This window comes from Alosa alosa, chromosome 10 (assembly GCF_017589495.1).
Source record: "Alosa alosa isolate M-15738 ecotype Scorff River chromosome 10, AALO_Geno_1.1, whole genome shotgun sequence".
Taxonomy (NCBI): Eukaryota; Metazoa; Chordata; class Actinopteri; order Clupeiformes; family Clupeidae; genus Alosa; species Alosa alosa.
Window position 1 is genome coordinate 6,882,559 of NC_063198.1, and position 17,826 is coordinate 6,900,384.

The following is a 17,826-nucleotide window of genomic DNA, read 5'->3' on the forward strand; positions in this document are numbered from 1 at the left end:
TTGCTAGCCACTTTCAGATAGAGGGTTAGGGAGTTAGCCCCGACGTTACGGATAACTTCGGCCCTGGAGCGGTAACAAGCTCCCCTATGTTCTCCGACTAGGTCAGAAGAAAAAACAGTAGTTAACGCTATCAAACAAACCCAGAAACTAGGCCTACTTCTACTAATTACGATATGAGACTACCTGCGAGCCGATAAGTCATATTTGTCATCGAATGACAGGGGTTAGTGCAGAAGTGAAGTAGGCTAACCTAAACTGCGCCACTAAAATGTCCTTTCCATTAAGGTGATAGCTGGGCTTACCTTATGTTCCTGATTAATACGGAATAATACAGATTTTACAAGTTTTATTTGCTACTTGCTATATTGACAAACCTATAATATAGGCCTACATTTAATTAATGTTCAAAATCAATCTATGGGATTGGGGAAGTGGGGTTGGTTGGTGCAGCCAAGATCGTCCAGGGCGGGCACAGATGACTTCCAGGACGGCCCGGCCCCCCAAAGCCCCCCCACGACGCCGGGACTGCTCGGGTGCCTCCTGTCTTTTCCACTCGCTAAACTTTTCCTTGTCGAGCTGAAACTTCGTACTCCAAGCGAAGCATTTGTGACAAATGCAAATCGATCGCAGAGGGGTGTTGTCAATAACTAAGCCTAAATGCACAAGTGTACTACATGCATCAGTACTTTTCATGTTTTCAAATAAAAGTTTGCTGCTCGTTATTCTCTCCCCTACTCTCAAATTACCTTTACATAATCGGCACGTCATTAACATCCATTGCCACCACGATCTCAAAACCTGTACAAACTAGCCAGCGGTCTGTTTACTACTGAAAGCGGAAGTAGTAGCCTGAACTCCGGCGCACAGCATACGTCATTACCAAACGTTGCTGATTGGTTAAGGGAACTCCAATGATTTCAAACCTCAAAATAAGCATCCGCCCATTACGGAGACAGATTCCTATTACTTTGTTCCAGACTGTATGACGAAGAGAAACATAGTCACAGGCGGTAAGGGCCAGGCTAGCCTGCGGTAACACTGTTACAAAAATATTTCGATAAAATTCGGGTGAAATGCAAACATATTAGGCACATATCTCTGGATGGCTCCAATAAAAGTAGGCTAATAGGGCCTAGCCTAGGCTACTTTATAGTAGCTTTGCCTGAGTTCTTGTTACATTGCTCCAGAACTGTTCATCGCAGCGAGATGAAACCTTAATTGCGTGACTGAGCAGAAGTGGGGCTTTGAACGAGACTAAACACTTGTCTGTGCGATCAAGTATGAAAATACAAAATCATGAAATTAAATCAAATCGTTTACTTTCTACTCTCGTTTGAATTACTCGCGAACCCTGCGTCTCCTCTTTCTTCTGATATGGCAAGCATATCAGAAGAAAGAGGAGACACAGGGCTATTTATTGGTACCAAGTATATCGATGCTTCTGGGCTATAAAAACAGACGTGACTGCAAAATAACATCATGTACAAAAACCAACACCCATTACTCTCGTTTGAATTAGGCCCTACTCACGAACCCGTGATCGGATAGATGTGCCACGCATGTCAGATGAAAGAGGAGACACAGAGCTATCATTTGATACCACGTACATCCTCCGGACCTAGGTTATAAAACAGACGAAATGACATCAAAATAATAACTTCATATAGCTCAACTTACCCCACGTTTTTGTGTGTTGTGGTGGCAAAGCCTGTTCATAATCCAACGCTATGTGTTTCTCTATGGCAAAGCATGTTCATAATCAGGTTTTGAGATCCTAGCAAATTCCTGCATGGCATCCAATTCGAAACTCACATTGCATCCCAATTTATCTGAATAGAAACACCTTTTTGCCTTCACTTTGTTCATGACAATGCAGTAAAAAGTTGTTCTAGAATCTTCATAAGTGTACACACAGAACACGCAAACTCAGGTTCAGTCAGGTCAGATCAGTTTGTGTCACAGAGCGCAGAAAGGTCATTTTTCATTACTAAATTCAAAAAATGGCATTTATTTCTGTAAGGCGCACACCACGTGTCTGTAAATTGCTCAGCCCCAAAGCCCCCCTCCACCATGGTTCTTATATTGCCAGATTCAGGACAGTCTGCCATACATACATGAAAGTCATGTCCAGCTGACAGAGATACATTTCAAAATAAGAATGGTATAATACGCTTTTCAAAGTCAAAGTCAAAGTCAGCTTTATTGTCAATTTCTTCACATGTTCCAGACATACAAAGAGATCGAAATTACGTTTCTCACTATCCCACGGTGAAGACAAGACATATTTTGCCAATTTAGGTCCACAGACAAACATAACATTCAAGTAAACAAAAAAGTAAGTAAATAAGTAAATAAGAGGGCACATATAATAATGAAAAAATAAGAGCAGCAAAATTTGGTTGAAATTGTGCATAGACAGTCAATAAAATACTAGTGCAAAGTCAGGCCAATAAAAGGCTTGGGTAGTTCTGTTTGACCTAAGTAAGAAAGAAAGTGGCATAGTGGTGCAAGTTATGTAAGAGCAGCAGAAGTGTTGTGTTTTCAGGACAACAACACCAAGTTGTAAAGTGTACAAGTGTGCAAGTGTGCAAGTGGAGTAGTGCAGGCTGGCCATTTTGGGTCCAATGTCCAGGATGTTATGTAGCTGAGGGTGGAGGGGGAGAGGAGGGGAGAGAGTTCAGCATCCTTACAGCTTGGTGTATGAAGCTGTTGGTGAGTCTGGTAGTGCGGGGAGCGCAGGCTTCTGTACCTCTTCCCAGAGGGCAGTAGATCAAACAGATTGTGAGCAGGGGTGACTTGCATCACTCGCAGTTTTGGTAAAAGCCTTTTGGTGAGGTGGGTGGTGTAAATGTCCTTCAGGGAGGGGAGTGAAGCACCAATAATCCTTCCAGCTTTCCTGTTGTATTCAGTGCAGCTTCCGCCCCCACACAGCCCCATACAGCTGGAGAGGATGCTCTCAATGGTGCCTCGGTAGAATGTGGTCATGATGGCTGGTGGAGCACTTGCTCGCCTGAGTTTCACGCAGGAAGTACAGGCTGAGCTCTTAAGCCAGTGATGCAGTGTTGGTGGTCCAGGAGAGGTCTTCACTGATGTGCACCCCCAGGAATTTGGTGCTGCTCGCTCTCTCCACCACAGCACCGTCGATGGTCAGTGGCAGGTGTTGGGTGTGACCTCTCCGGAAGTCAACAACAATCTCTTTGGTCTTGCTGATGTTCAGCAGGAGGTTGTTGTCCCTGCACCACGTGGTCAGATGGTCGACCTCCAACCTGTATTGAGTCTCGTCGCCCTTAGTGATGAGACCCACCAGAGTTGTGTCGTCAGCAAATTTCACTATGTGATTGTTGCTGTAGGTTGCAGTGTAGTCATGCGTCAGCAGGGTGAAGAGCAGCGGACTGAGCACGCAGCCTTGGGGGGGCCCTGTGCTCAGTGTGATGCTGCTTGAGGTATTGTTGCCAACACGTACTACTTGGGGCCTCTGACAGAGGAAGTCCAGTAGCCAGTTGCAGAGGTAGGTACTGAGTCCCAGTTTGTCAAGTTTGCAGATGAGTTGTTGTGGTATTATGGTGTTGAATGCAGAACTGAAGTCTATAAACAGCAATCTCACATATGAGTCTCTTTTTTCCAGGTGGGTGAGGGCTTTGTATTATTTAAAAATCAAAATCAAATCAATGCAAGTATTAATATGAATTGGTGGCAGATCTGGGTAGCCTAGACTGTTCTGAAAAATATAGCATGTGTAAATGGCACTTACAATGACCAGGATAAATGCTTATAACTAAAGTTAGTGAGAATGGCCAAAAATAGAGTAGGGCTCATAGGGCTAAATAAAAAAAATGGCATTTATTTCCGTAATGCGCCACATATTTTTCACATTTGCTCAGCCCCAGAGAATCCCTCCACCATGGCAATGATATTGCCAGATTCAGGACAGTCTGCCCTACACACACACGTGCCAGCTGAGATACACGTCAAAATATAAGAATTTTTATAACACACTTTTTGTATTTTTATTATTTAAAAATCAATGCAAGTATTAATACATGGAATCTGGGTAGCCTAGACTCTGCTGAAGTCTAGGGTTCTAAGGGTTAATGTCTTAATTCAGAGCCATGTTACTTACAGCCGAGTACTTGGAGTGGATATCAGAAAGAAATATAGTTTGGCTATCAGTATAAGATTAAATATCTGCATACAATATTTGTAGTATTTATTATTGTTCTTTAAGTTAACATAATTTGAATAAGAATGATTAAGTAAGGTGCATTATCATAATGTACTTTTTTATAGCATTGGCCTATTTATGGAAAATGTGTTGGAGTGGACAACAAACTGACCTGTGTATCAGTGTTGGCTTTCAAAATTGATTGCCATTATTAAAATAGGCTATCCTAATCTTCAAAACTTTTTGAGTAGTTTTCAAATTGTGCCACCCCAATAAAAAGTCTGGACCCAGCTGGCCCCCCCTATAAAATAATCCTGGCTACGCCCCTGCAGTAACACCTTGCACATCTCCTAGAACATTATTACAGGACTGACTGCAAAGACAATCGATACAAGTCAGTGCATCTAAGCTTGAATGGCTATCCTGTTAAGATACTGCTTCAGTTAACCAGTTTTCCAATTCTTGGGATTTAGCCTATATTTCCAAATAAATGATCAAAACTGTGAGATATCTGCACAAGGCTAATCTTCATTTGATAACATTTATCGGAGAATAAACATGGGCCACTAGGGTTTTGCTTAATTAACAGTTTGTGTAACAATCCAGCCGCATGGACTTTGTTTAGAAAGTTGTAAAGTGTTTAATTAAACATTTTATGAGGGCAGTCATAAAAAAGAGGGTCTGCAGACAGTCTGGTCTTTACACATTTTACTATAATAGCATGATGTATGCTTGATTGCCAAAATCACCAGAGGAGATATCCTTCATACAGTCTTTACATAAAAAAAAAAACAGATCATATCTACATGGTTACAGCTAAATAAAAAGAATACAGTTATGTTGTCATCCTTCCAGAGCATTGGAAGGTTTTGAAACATATTAAATCAATAAGAGCAATATACCGTATGTAATCAAATCAGTAGTTAATTGCACAAAGCATTACCCGCAAGTTGTAAAATGCACTCGTATTTCAATACAACTACACTGTAAACATGTAGCAAGCATGTATTGGCACATATCCTTTCCTGAACGTTTACGCACAAATCATTTCTATATTGGTAACATACAATATAAACTCTATGAAAAACTAACAACTTCATGGTCCCAATGAAATATACTTTTTCAATGCAACCTTTGACATATCATTTACCAAAATAACAAAAATATAAAAATCTATTTTAAGAATGAGAGCCTTCCAGTGCATGTCTTATCATCAGTAAACTGGTATTGTCGAATGGCGCCTCTCTCTGCTGAGATATGAGTGCTGACCTTAGGGGTGAGTTGAAATTCTTTGAACAGAGACAAGCGTTTGTGGTGAATATACAGTATGTTTTCTTGGAACAGTTAAATTTTAGTTTCTGTGTAAACATTCTAAATTTCAACTCTAACCTTTCACGCAATGTCCATGTATGTTCTTAAAGGACTACCTCCTTAGGCCATTTGCGAGTGTTTACAAACGAATGTTTGCAGCAAACTCAAAACATGAAAAACTGTTTGCAAATGTCCATGTTGCAAAAATTTGCTTTTGTTTGCGATTTTTAAACACACCTCAGCTCGGAGATTAGCATCATCACCTCAAGAGAGAGGGGGGTTCACCCCCGCTAACACACGTGCCCGTTCTCATTTTCCTCCATACTGGTGCTGCTACGGCGACTGCCACTGCTGTTGGACGCCCCGGGGGAGATGGAGGAGAGCAGGGGATCGCTAGAGGTCACTGACGACAGGCCGTTGTCCATGAAAATGTCCTCCAGCTTGCCCGAGACCCTGGGTGGACTGCCATAGGCCTCAGAGTCGTCGTCCACGTCGCAGTGGCTGTCGCTGTAGCTGATGGTGCCGTTGTTCAGGTCCAGGGTGGTGGGTCGGGACAGGTCAGGGGAGGAGTGCGGCTGAGTGGCATAGAGGTTGGCCGCGGCGCAGTCGTCCAGGCCGGGCTCCTGTTTGATGGCCCGCGCCACCAGCTCAGAGGAGCAGAGGGTGGAGGAGGCCACCACGGCCAGACCGTGGGCCCGAGCCTGCATCTCCAGCTCCTTTATGGGGGCGCACACACACACACACACACACACACACACACACAATGTACAGTTAATCTTAATCTCACTCTCAGACGCTTAGAGTTTGTAGCTTTCTGAATGTGGAGAGCACACACGCACACACACATAATACACAGTTAAGGTTTCGTTAATTTTCGAATGGGAAGAGCAGAACCCACACAAACAGCCACATTGACAAACTCCAAAGCAGAAGTGTGTGCACCTGGATGCGCAGCATCAGGTGTCGATTGGCATGCTCCAGCCTCTTTTGCCTGGTCTCCAGCTCCTTGGCACGCTGCTGCTCACGCTGAAGCTTCCGGATGTAGTCCACAGAAGCCTTCAAAATGGTGCCTTTGTTCCATCTCATGTCACTGTCAGCAGCAGTTAAAAAACAATGATCTCTGTGTCAGGACCAACACGGAGGAAAGCAAACTAGGAAGTTATCATTAAGATAGAGAAAATCGTTTATAGAACCATTTTATTAATTTTGTTTGTTAGGGACCATGTACATTTTTAAACATAAATGTTGCCATTTGATGCACTGTACTAGAGTTAACCTAATTTACAGCTACAGTCTGGATCTGTAGGAAATGGGTTTTTTTTCCCTTTTTTGTAGATTGTACACAGAATTGTCATGCAATTTCATTCCATATGAATACAGATCTATGGATTTTTCTCTTTGATAATTGTTTATTACCGGTACTTACGGATCATTTGACTTGGGGATTAAAGTTCCCAGTTCTTTGATGCGATCATTGATGTTGAACCTTCTCCTTCGTTCAACTAAAGAGAAAAAATTTAAACATTTAAAAAAAGAGAAAAAACAATGAATGTTTTCCATAACTGTTTATAAGCATTGCATGCTTATTATTGACTGGTGTGGCTGTCAGACATACTTAAATTGTGGTTATCCTTCTTTTGTCTCTCCTTGGCAAGAGCCCTGACCTCAGCTTCTGAAATAAGTAAGACAACATTGAGTCACTGACTAAGCAAAATTAGAAGCATTAATGCAAAATCCCAAGTTAGTGATTGTGATAGTTGTGATTTAGAGGTTGTTATGTGTTCTCAACACATGGAGACAGTCACACAAATCTTGAAGAATAGTCAATTGTTTAGCCATTTTGTGAGGCACAAGGCCAATAAAAAAAATCATGTGAAACCTTCATCTCATGAAGTTGAATGCCAAGCCACACAATTTAACTTCTGTTTGAATTTTTCATTTTGGGACACATTATGGTTTGTACATTAAAAGGTTCATATGATGTGCAATTGAAATATGCCAGATCCTGATCCCTATCCTTTTAAAGACCATATGATTTAAGTATTCCTTGTATACTAGACTAAACAAGAGTACTCTTGTTTATGAGTTTGTGTGTGAGAGAGAATTTCTAACTTTGTTATGAGTGTGTGTGTGTGTGTGTGTGTGTGTGTGTGTGTGTGTGTGTGTGTGTGTGTGTACGGTAGCCACGGGGTGCAGGAGCTGTGCCGTGAACAAACCTCCACTTTAAGGGTCCTACTGGCTAGCAACGCGCTTCCCAATCTGAGGTGCTGTATTATAAATCTGCTGGGTTAAAGCCCAGTTCGGTGTGAGGCGTAATGCTAGTTATGTGTCTGTACGTTTGAGTATGTGTACATAGCTTAGAATTCATAATTTATGGAGATGGTGACATACCTACTGGAAAACCTTCTTGCCTTTGAAAGCTTTCAAACTTGCCACAGGATCCAGGTTTGTCCAGAATGTGCATCATTCCCGCAGCAGGCGCCACTATTTGGTACAATATTATATTTCATTATAATTCATATGTGACCTATATTGTGCATATTAAATTGTACACAATATGGATATGGACATAAATGCATAGAAGACTAAATGATGATGATACATTTATCCTATACATTACATTTGCAATGGGTAATGGGATCTGACTGTGTGCGAGACTGTTCAGGCATCTACAGTACAACAGACTTACCCTATAGGGTCACTGTACATCAGAGCCCAAAGCACTGCTTGTCTTAATCTCTTTATTTGGATTGTGCAGGCTGCGAATGTATCCTTAAATGTGTCAAGTTTGCTCTTTAATGGCTTTCCGAGAAAATCTACTTTCAGCAGTGAGGAGAAAAGTAGCCCATTCATTCAACAACCCCATAGGCTGGTCTGTTCTCAGATGCTAAAGCAGCGGTCTTGAGAGGCTTAAAGAGGTGGGGAGATGGACTTACCAGAGAATTCCCTTTTGACGTTAGGTAGACTGGCCGGGCAGGAGTTACTGATGGCCACACCGGGTGGAGAAATGGCATGGTTGTTATACATGTCCAGGAGATTAGCAGACACCGGAATCTGGCGAAAGACAAGCCATCTCACGTCAGGCCTCAAATGAATTAAAAAAATAAATAATACTTAATAAATGAAAATGTGTGTTCTCTGGTAAAGGAAAGGTCAAGCGAGGATACCGTGTTGGTCATCTGAAGACCGGCATCCATAAGGCCAAGGATGTCATCATTATAGCTTGACTCCAGGCTAATAATGTCTTCAATTACATCGTCCATCTGCCAAGGCAATTAATGCAGCACAATGTTGAAATTCGTCATACATACTCAATCTTTTGGGCGCCGACCACTAAAATAAGGTCACATTATATAGTATGTGGTTGAAGCCATTTATGCACCCCTAAGGCAATGCCCAAGACTACTCAGTGTGGGCGGGGGAAGTGGTGGAGCACTGCTCTCCCATGCCCACATCCACGGCTGAAGTGCCCTTGAGCAAGGCACCTTATCCCTCACTGCTCCCCGAGCGCCGCTGTAGCAGGCAGCTCACTGCTCCGTGTTAGTGTGCTTCACCTCGCTGTGTGTACACTGTGTGCTGTGTGTGTTTCACTAATTCACAGATTAGGATAAATGCAGAGACCAAATTTCCTTCACGGGATCAAAAGAGTATATATACTTATACTTGTACTTGTACTTATACTTATACCTATACTTATACTTATACTAGGCTTCAGCTGTTAGTGTCTACACAACTTTTGCACTGTTGGGGAGTTAGTAAATATACAGGTTTGGGAATTTTATTTGCAATTTATTTTAGGGTAAGGCTATTTGCTCCCTTGGTACAATTAGCAGTGTATGCTATTCGTACCCTGGTGCAATTGGAAGTGAATTCTATTCGTACCCCGGTGCACACAGCAATGTGTCCTATTAGTACCCAGTCTGGTACAAATATCAATGTATGCTATTCGTACCCCGGTGCACACAGCAATGTGTTCTATAAATACCCCGTCTGGTACAAATATCAATGTATGCTATTTGTACCCCGGTGCACACAGCAATGTGTTCTATTAATACCCTGTCTGGTACAAATATCAGAGTATGCTATTTGCACTCTTGTGCATTTATTCTGGCATATTGATCACACAATGTAATAATAATAAAAAAAGCAACATGTTTTTTGTTGTTGTTACGTAACAGGGTGTGAATAGCTCAGTTGTGTAATAGACACTCTGAATAAGGTATGCTGTTTGCATCAATTTATAGTTAGAAGTGGATGCTATTCGTACCCTGGTGTATATAGTACTGTATGCTATTTACACCCTGGTGCATGAACTAGCTTAGCCTGGTGTTACCATCCTACGTACTTCCGGCCAAAATTTGATTTCAGCCTCGCATGTAGTCTGGCCCAACCCACAGTATGCGGTTCGCGTACGACCGCGCCAATCAGCGAACAGTTGAGTGATGACGCGGAACTTGCCTGCCGAGTTGCTTGTAGTCCAGCGAAGCTTGTAGTTCAACAGCACAGCAACAAGGCGACGGAGGAAGAGACGCTAGAAGCTATCCGCGAAGTTGTCGCAACTCTCGAGGGCAGGAGCAGGCTTGTCTTGTCAATTTTACAAATGGCATCGACGTATAACTCTCCTTCCAACTGGCTTTGGGAAGAGTTTGATTTATCAGATGGTGATAGCTAACCTAAACGCACAAGTGTACTACATGCATCACTACTTATCATGTTTTCAAATAAACGTTTGCTGCTCGTTATTCTCCCCTCTACTCTCAAATTACCTTAACAAAACCAATGCGGCGATAGGCCTACTTAAAGCAACACCAAAGAACTTTTCCTCTGTCAAACGCACTATTTGTTTATCCAGCACTGGCTTTGCAAATAACAATGTCCACAGAAAAGGTAGGATATGTTGAATGATTTTATTAAAGTACAATGTATTGCGACTTCAGATGCAAGTCAAATTTGTAGTTTCTTATGTCTCATTCCATCAAACTACAGATCCGCTACCCGATCTGGCAAACTTACATAGTGCGGTTATAGCCGATAGAGGGGCCTTGGTTTAATGCAGAAGTGTCGTTCACCCTGTTACAAGTTGATGAACCACTGAAACGATTTTGGAAATATTATTTTAAGGTGCAAAAAACTCTTTGGTGTTGCTTTAAGGAATGGAATGTTAGCTACTAGCTACCCTACCAAGCGGGGCTCAAGGCGAAGCGATGTGTCTTGACGTGAGCTAGCCGGTTACCGAGCGGAGCTCAAGGTAAACCGCTCCGTGTTTGTGTTTGACAGAGGCTAGCCTGTGGCCGAGCTGGGCTCCAGGCGAGGCTACCGTGCTTGTGGACTGTAAAGTTTGCCAGTCACCGAGCGTTGCTCAAGGTGCGTTGTTTTATGCCGAACAACTGTTAGTTTAACTGAGCAAGGTCCAGGTTAAATAACAAGTAGGTCGTCAGTACAATCCAACTTATCCGAGAGTGTAGTCTGAACAGCCCGTGGAGAACGAAGTAAGCTCCGACGAAGTCACCGGGCTGCGTAGAACAACAATCGTCTGATAAGCGGCGAGAAGAGATAAGAGGGAAAACTGCTGTGTGACAAGAGCTGATATAATCTCGGCGACGTGACGCTTTTAGTATACAACTCTTGGTCTGTGGCTAGCGCCACAGTTAGAGGCTAAGTTAGAGATAGATCCACTACGAAGAGACTGCCCTGGCGGTCAGGTAGCCTGCATTGGTTAAGGGAACTCCAATGATTTTAAACCTCAAAATAAGCATCCGCCCATTACGGAGACAGATTATTATTACTTTGTTCCAGACTGTATGACGAAGAGAAACATAGTCACAGGTGGTAAGGACCAGGCTAGAACTAGCTAATTGTTGCAATCAAAACCGTTAGAGAACCGATTTCTTGTTCAAATTGCGCGCCTTCAGAGACGATGATACACATGCACACTCACTCTGCCAAAATGCATCACATAGGATTGGAACCCTGGTTTCCCACATACCAACCCATGTCTGTAACCACTGCACTATCTTCTTCCACAAGCAGTTGGTGTTTGCCGGTAAACTTAAAGTTTATAGGCCTGAACGTTATATTCATGACATTTCTGTTAACTAACAAACTGACGGTTATATGTGTTCACTGAACCAAGATTATGAAAATAAAACACAACTTTTCAATCTAAAACTTAACAGATATTAGTGCCGAAACCTTTCAGAATTCTTCACTTTCTGCTGACGAAAAAACGAATGTCCACCATGTTTTTTGTGCACGTGAGCAACGTCTTTTTGTTGTTGTCACAGGGTGTGTATAGCTCAGCTGTGTGGCCAAGGCTATTCGTACCAGGGGAGTAAATAGACACTCCGTTTATTTTCTATATTCAGACAAATGTAAATAAATGCCCTAATTAACCCTATAGAAGAGTTAAGAGATCTGGTAAAGTTATATCAGAGGATTTCTGATAAAGTTAGATCAGAGGGTTTCTATAAACATCACATTGATCAGTGTTTTGTGTTCAAGGATGTGTTCAGTGTCACTCTGCCTGTTAAATTTGTGCTCAATATCACTCTGCCCTGTAGCAAACATCAGCTTAAATGTCAGTCTGATCTGACCGTATTCAGATATGGGGAGTGAATAAAAAAGTGAAGAAATAACTTTGCCATAATGTTGCCCAATCATGGAGAAAACATTTGCTTTCTGTCTGAAAAGCATGTCTGAACATCTTTGATGTTCATTTGAGTGGGTGTGCTGAGCCATCTGGGTTAATGAACTACCCAGCAATTGCTAGCAAAGAACCCTGTTTGTTCAGTTATTTAGGCTATAGTGAGTATCAGGAAGTATGTATTATAACTTCTTATTCTAACATTACAGTAGTATATATCCATGTATAGCCTACTGAGGCATCTAATTGTGGAGTTGCATTATTGTTTGTCTATGAATGTTTTCACATTTGTCAACAAAAACTAATACTGATACATTGACTTGAAAATTGCATGCAGTATGGTCAACCAATTGACACACACTGTATTTTTGTAAGGTAGTATTGACATTTAATGACATGATCTACCAAATCATTTGCTCAATAATTTACCAATTATAGAGGCTGTAAGTTACTTATGTTTACCAAACTTGTAATCAATTCGTTGGTAAGACAATAGCATAGCATGAGATCAACATGAATCACACAACATTGACATTTTGCAATGACAGTAGAATACTGCAATTATGGGGGTTGTGGAAGAATTGTGATTTGATCTTAATTGGCACCACTTAGCAAAACCAAAAATGCAGTAATTCATAATTATTTTAACAAAGTAACTGTTTCCATCATCTTGCTTTTCATCAGGGAAGGCTGCTAACCAGACCAAAACAAATGTGATAACACAGGAAACACCGCAAACACATAAACTCAAATGTGGACCTATAGTCAGTCTCGACAACTCTCTACATGATACCAGAATCATTTCATGACGTTAGTGGTATGGGATCTGTATGTCTACCCTACCTCCTCAGTTTAAGTTTAATGTCATTAAATCATCAAAAATATGTCATGGCAGTAGCCTAGCACTATTCTATCTCTGTGTCTAACCTACCTCCTTCTCACAATTAAACCATCAGATAGATTTCATGAAATCAAAGGTATAGCATCTGTGTGTCTGTCCTTACTTCCTTCTCACAGTTAAGTCATCAGATAGATTTCATGAAATCAGAGGTATAGCATCTCTGTGTCTGTCCTTACCTCCTTCTCGCAGTTGGAGTTTAAGGTCAGGAGGGCCATGGGGCTGTTGGGAGCGCTGGTGCCTGGGCCCGGGGGCATCCCGTGCTCCGGGGTCTGGCTGGCGCAAGCTGGGCCGCTGCCGTTCGGCCCTCCAAGCTTGGCACCCAGAGTGGAGCTGAGGTACTGCTTCACCTGCTGCCGCTGAGACTGCTGGAGGTGGTACTTGGACGGGCTCTCAAGATGACTTTGAACCTGGACAGAAAACACAACCACCATGTTACATCTCAGTGAAGTTCCAAATGAGACAAATGTAAGAATTTTGCTGTTTTCTCAAAGATCATATCCACATGTAGGGTTATGTTCAAATGGAAACCTGGTCCATTTTTCTGCACTTCTCTGTAACGTTAAGCATCCAAAAATATCTTTTATCAAGGGTGAAACATTTTCATTGCCTTCTGTGTACTCTAAAATCCACTGGTCTATAAAACGTCACACTCCTTCATCAAACAAATCAGGGAGCCTGATTTTCAATTCATAACTCCAGAACTCAAACATATGCACTGCCCAAACTGCAATAAATAACTGTGCCAAACACACAGCCATGAAGGCTCACCTGGTAATGACTGTACTCAAGCATTTCCAGCATTCTGTCAGAGAGATGTGTCTATTTTCTCAGAGCAGCAGATATTCCCTTTATGAGGTCTTCTATGAGCTGGACTCCTTATGGACTGCAGAGCTTACATGTACAATCAAGAGAAAAGCCGTGGCCAGTTGAACTTATAAGGCACTGGCGTGGAGAACAGGCTAATTAGTTATGCATATTAGGGTCCAGAAGGAGAGATCATTCTCCTCATGTTGTGTTGTTCTACCCAAACGATGAATTTATGTCTTTATGGAGTCCATTTGACGTCAGCTCTTTTGCTACACAAAGGAAGCTTTCACTGATGGGTGAGTTGTCTGCATACAGCAACTGGCTCAAGGCTACCTAACGTTTCATCTTTAGTTCCACTCATCCAGCATAAAACATTATTTGTTCTGAGTGTCCAGGGCATAATAACTGCAACTGTTAGTCTAAAAACAAGAGTGTGTATGACAGAGTAAACTTAGAAATGGGGGAGTTGACAAAAAGAATCCAATGAATGTCAACGCTAGTAAAAACTTAACTGAGGCAAAGCACCAAGATGATTTGACAGGATTCTTTTGAGTGTGCTATTATGCTTTTTGTTTGTTTGAGTTTACAGTCAGTTTTTACTGTCGCTGCTAGAAACATTGGACATACATCCCACACCATTAAAGCTTATCATTCAGATATTCATTCTGCAATAAAAGAGGATTGTGTCTCTTGAATAAGATATGAAGAAGACCAAAGCACAAGGTCCAACTGGACCATGGCGTCAAAACTTCAACAAGATCAATCAGTGCAGTCAGCATCATGTTTGCAATCTGCCATGTGAGATGAAGTGATGCTCCTGAACATGCTCACCCACGGCAAGATGCCAAATTTATCTGACCGCTAACCGAGCTTACAGACAGAGAGGAGACACTAGGTTGCTGAACTCTTTCAACTTAGCAGAAAGAGGAATGCCTCAGGGAAGCCATAGCATTAAGTAGTGTGCACTCTCTCCGATGATGGTCTCAGTAGGTCAAATATTTCCTGTTCACACTGTGAAATCAAAATGATTTTAAAGTGTTTGTTAGGTATGGCGTGTTAATAAGCATACAGACAGAAGTACTGCATACAACTCAATAAATTCATGTTTAATATTCAGTCCAACAAACAAAACTCTCCATTTCGCTGCAATGTGTTTATCAACTGACTGAACTGAATAACTAAAGAGCAATTTGTGCAGTTATAGCTGATAACACCACATTTTTCCAGATGGTAGTCTATTAGCCTGGTTGTACAATCAGACTGTTTAGTGGATTTCGATTGAAATGACTGTTGTGATAATTGCTCACCAACCAAAATTATTCTGAAAACTACTGGTTCATAGGCAACACTGAAAGTGCAATGGATGACACATGTAGTGAGCAAACACAAGATCAGCTCATTGGCCATATGAGAGCCATATGCACCCTGAATGCGCACATGAACTAAACCCCCCTATCTTGCCCCTGGCATGCCCTACAAAAAACTTCCTCTTTTACATATGGCTATCAACATTCCATATCATATTTATATCCTATCATAATGTATGTGTTATTTTTTTTTTTAATGTAGACACTTATTTATTATAAGGGCAATTTGCAATACTTTAAACCCTGCAGTATATCCATCAAATTATGGAACCTCAGGACTATGCTGTATGAAGTGGGCAGGGCTGGACTGCATCTGGCATACCGGGCATTTTCCCGATGGGCCAACGCACTTTTGGACCGAATCGCCGATGTAATTATAAATTAGCCCATATTTATTTTTTACGCTCGGCTTCTGTCTGTTAATTTGCGGCACAATTGAATGATACTGCAGATACTGCACCATTAAAGCTTATCATTCAGATATTCATTCTGCAATAAAAGAGGATTGTGTCTCTTGAATAAGATATGAAGAAGACCAAAGCACAAGGTCCAACTGGACCATGGCGTCAAAACTTCAACAAGATCAATCAGTGCAGTCAGCATCATGTTTGCAATCTGCCATGTGAGATGAAGTGATGCTCCTGAACATGCTCACCCACGGCAAGATGACAAATTTATCTGACCGCTAACCGAGCTTACAGACAGAGAGGAGACACTAGGTTGCTGAACTCTTTCAACTTAGCAGAAAGAGGAATGCCTCAGGGAAGCCATAGCATTAAGTAGTGTGCACTCTCTCCGATGATGGTCTCAGTAGGTCAAATATTTCCTTTTCACACTGTGAAATCAAAATGATTTTAAAGTGTTTGTTAGGTATGGCGTGTTAATAAGCATACAGACAGAAGTACTGCATACAACTCAATAAATTCATGTTTAATATTCAGTCCAACAAACAAAACTCTCCATTTTGCTGCAATGTGTTTATCAACTGACTGAACTGAATAACTAAAGAGCAATTTGTGCAGTTATAGCTGATAACACCACATTTTTCCAGATGGTAGTCTATTAGCCTGGTTGTACAATCAGACTGTTTAGTGGATTTCGATTGAAATGACTGTTGTGATAATTGCTCACCAACCAAAATTATTCTGAAAACTACTGGTTCATAGGCAACACTGAAAGTGCAATGGATGACACATGTAGTAAGCAAACACAAGATCAGCTCATTGGCCATATGAGACCCATATGCACCCTGAATGCGCACATGAACTAAACCCCCCTATCTTGCCCCTGGCATGCCCTACAAAAAACTTCCTCTTTTACATATGGCTATCAACATTCCATATCATATTTATATCCTATCATAATGTATGTGTTATTTTTTTTTTAATGTAGACACTTATTTATTATAAGGGCAATTTGCAATACTTTAAACCCTGCAGTATATCCATCAAATTATGGAACCTCAGGACAATGCTGTATGAAGTGGGCAGGGCTGGACTGCATCTGGCATACCGGGCATTTTCCCGATGGGCCAACGCACTTTTGGACCGAATGGCCGATGTAATTATAAATTAGCCCATATTTATTTTTTTTTTTCGGCTTCTGTCTGTTAATTTGCGGCACAATTGAATGATACTGCAGATACTGCACCATTAAAGCTTATCATTCAGATATTCATTCTGCAATAAAAGAGGATTGTGTCTCTTGAATAAGATATGAAGAAGACCAAAGCACAAGGTCCAACTGGACCATGGCGTCAAAACTTCAACAAGATCAATCAGTGCAGTCAGCATCATGTTTGCAATCTGCCATGTGAGATGAAGTGATGCTCCTGAACATGCTCACCCACGGCAAGATGCCAAATTTATCTGACCGCTAACCGAGCTTACAGACAGAGAGGAGACACTAGGTTGCTGAACTCTTTCAACTTAGCAGAAAGAGGAATGCCTCAGGGAAGCCATAGCATTAAGTAGTGTGCACTCTCTCCGATGATGGTCTCAGTAGGTCAAATATTTCCTTTTCACACTGTGAAATCAAAATGATTTTTAAAGTGTTTGTTAGGTATGGGTGTTAATAAGCATACAGACAGAAGTACTGCATACAACTCAATAAATTCATGTTTAATATTCAGTCCAACAAACAAAACTCTCCATTTTGCTGCAATGTGTTTATCAACTGACTGAACTGAATAACTAAAGAGCAATTTGTGCAGTTATAGCTGATAACACCACATTTTTCCAGATGGTAGTCTATTAGCCTGGTTGTACAATCAGACTGTTTAGTGGATTTCGATTGAAATGACTGTTGTGATAATTGCTCACCAACCAAAATTATTCTGAAAACTACTGGTTCATAGGCAACACTGAAAGTGCAATGGATGACACATGTAGTAAGCAAACACAAGATCAGCTCATTGGCCATATGAGACCCATATGCACCCTGAATGCATATGAACTAAACCTATCTTGCCCTGGCATGCCCTACAAAAAAAACTTCCTCTTTTACATATGGCTATCAACATTCCATATCATATTTATATCCTATCATAATGTATGTGTTATTTTTTTTTTAATGTAGACACTTATTTATTATAAGGGCAATTTGCAATACTTTAAACCCTGCAGTATATCCATCA

General features: G+C 41.4%; 1 protein-coding gene across 1 annotated transcript; it reads right to left on the reverse strand.

Annotated features, from left to right (window-relative positions):
* Positions 1–5,763: 5,763 nt before the first annotated feature.
* mitfa (melanocyte inducing transcription factor a) lies at positions 5,764–13,844 on the reverse strand. Its single transcript, XM_048254653.1, has 9 exons — positions 13,786–13,844; positions 13,194–13,424; positions 8,641–8,736; positions 8,410–8,527; positions 7,865–7,957; positions 7,089–7,145; positions 6,900–6,975; positions 6,416–6,563; positions 5,764–6,189 (listed from the first exon to the last, which is right to left on the reverse strand). Exons 1-9 carry the CDS (start codon positions 13,816–13,818, stop codon positions 5,764–5,766), a joined length of 1,278 nt encoding a protein of 425 aa, XP_048110610.1. The 5' UTR covers positions 13,819–13,844.
* Positions 13,845–17,826: the final 3,982 nt, after the last annotated feature.

What these genes read in the sequence shown, in the direction of transcription:
- mitfa (XM_048254653.1), bottom strand. Translation starts at nt 13,818, where the DNA reads ATGCTGGAAATGCTTGAGTACAGTCATTACCAG. An exon ending in TTGAGTACAGTCATTACCAG is followed by an intron (nt 13,425 to 13,785) that starts GTGAGCCTTCAT and finishes TTTTCTGTCCAG; the next exon opens with GTTCAAAGTCATCTTGAGAG. An exon ending in ATCCCCAAGTCAAATGATCC is followed by an intron (nt 6,564 to 6,899) that starts GTAAGTACCGGT and finishes TGCTGCTGACAG; the next exon opens with TGACATGAGATGGAACAAAG.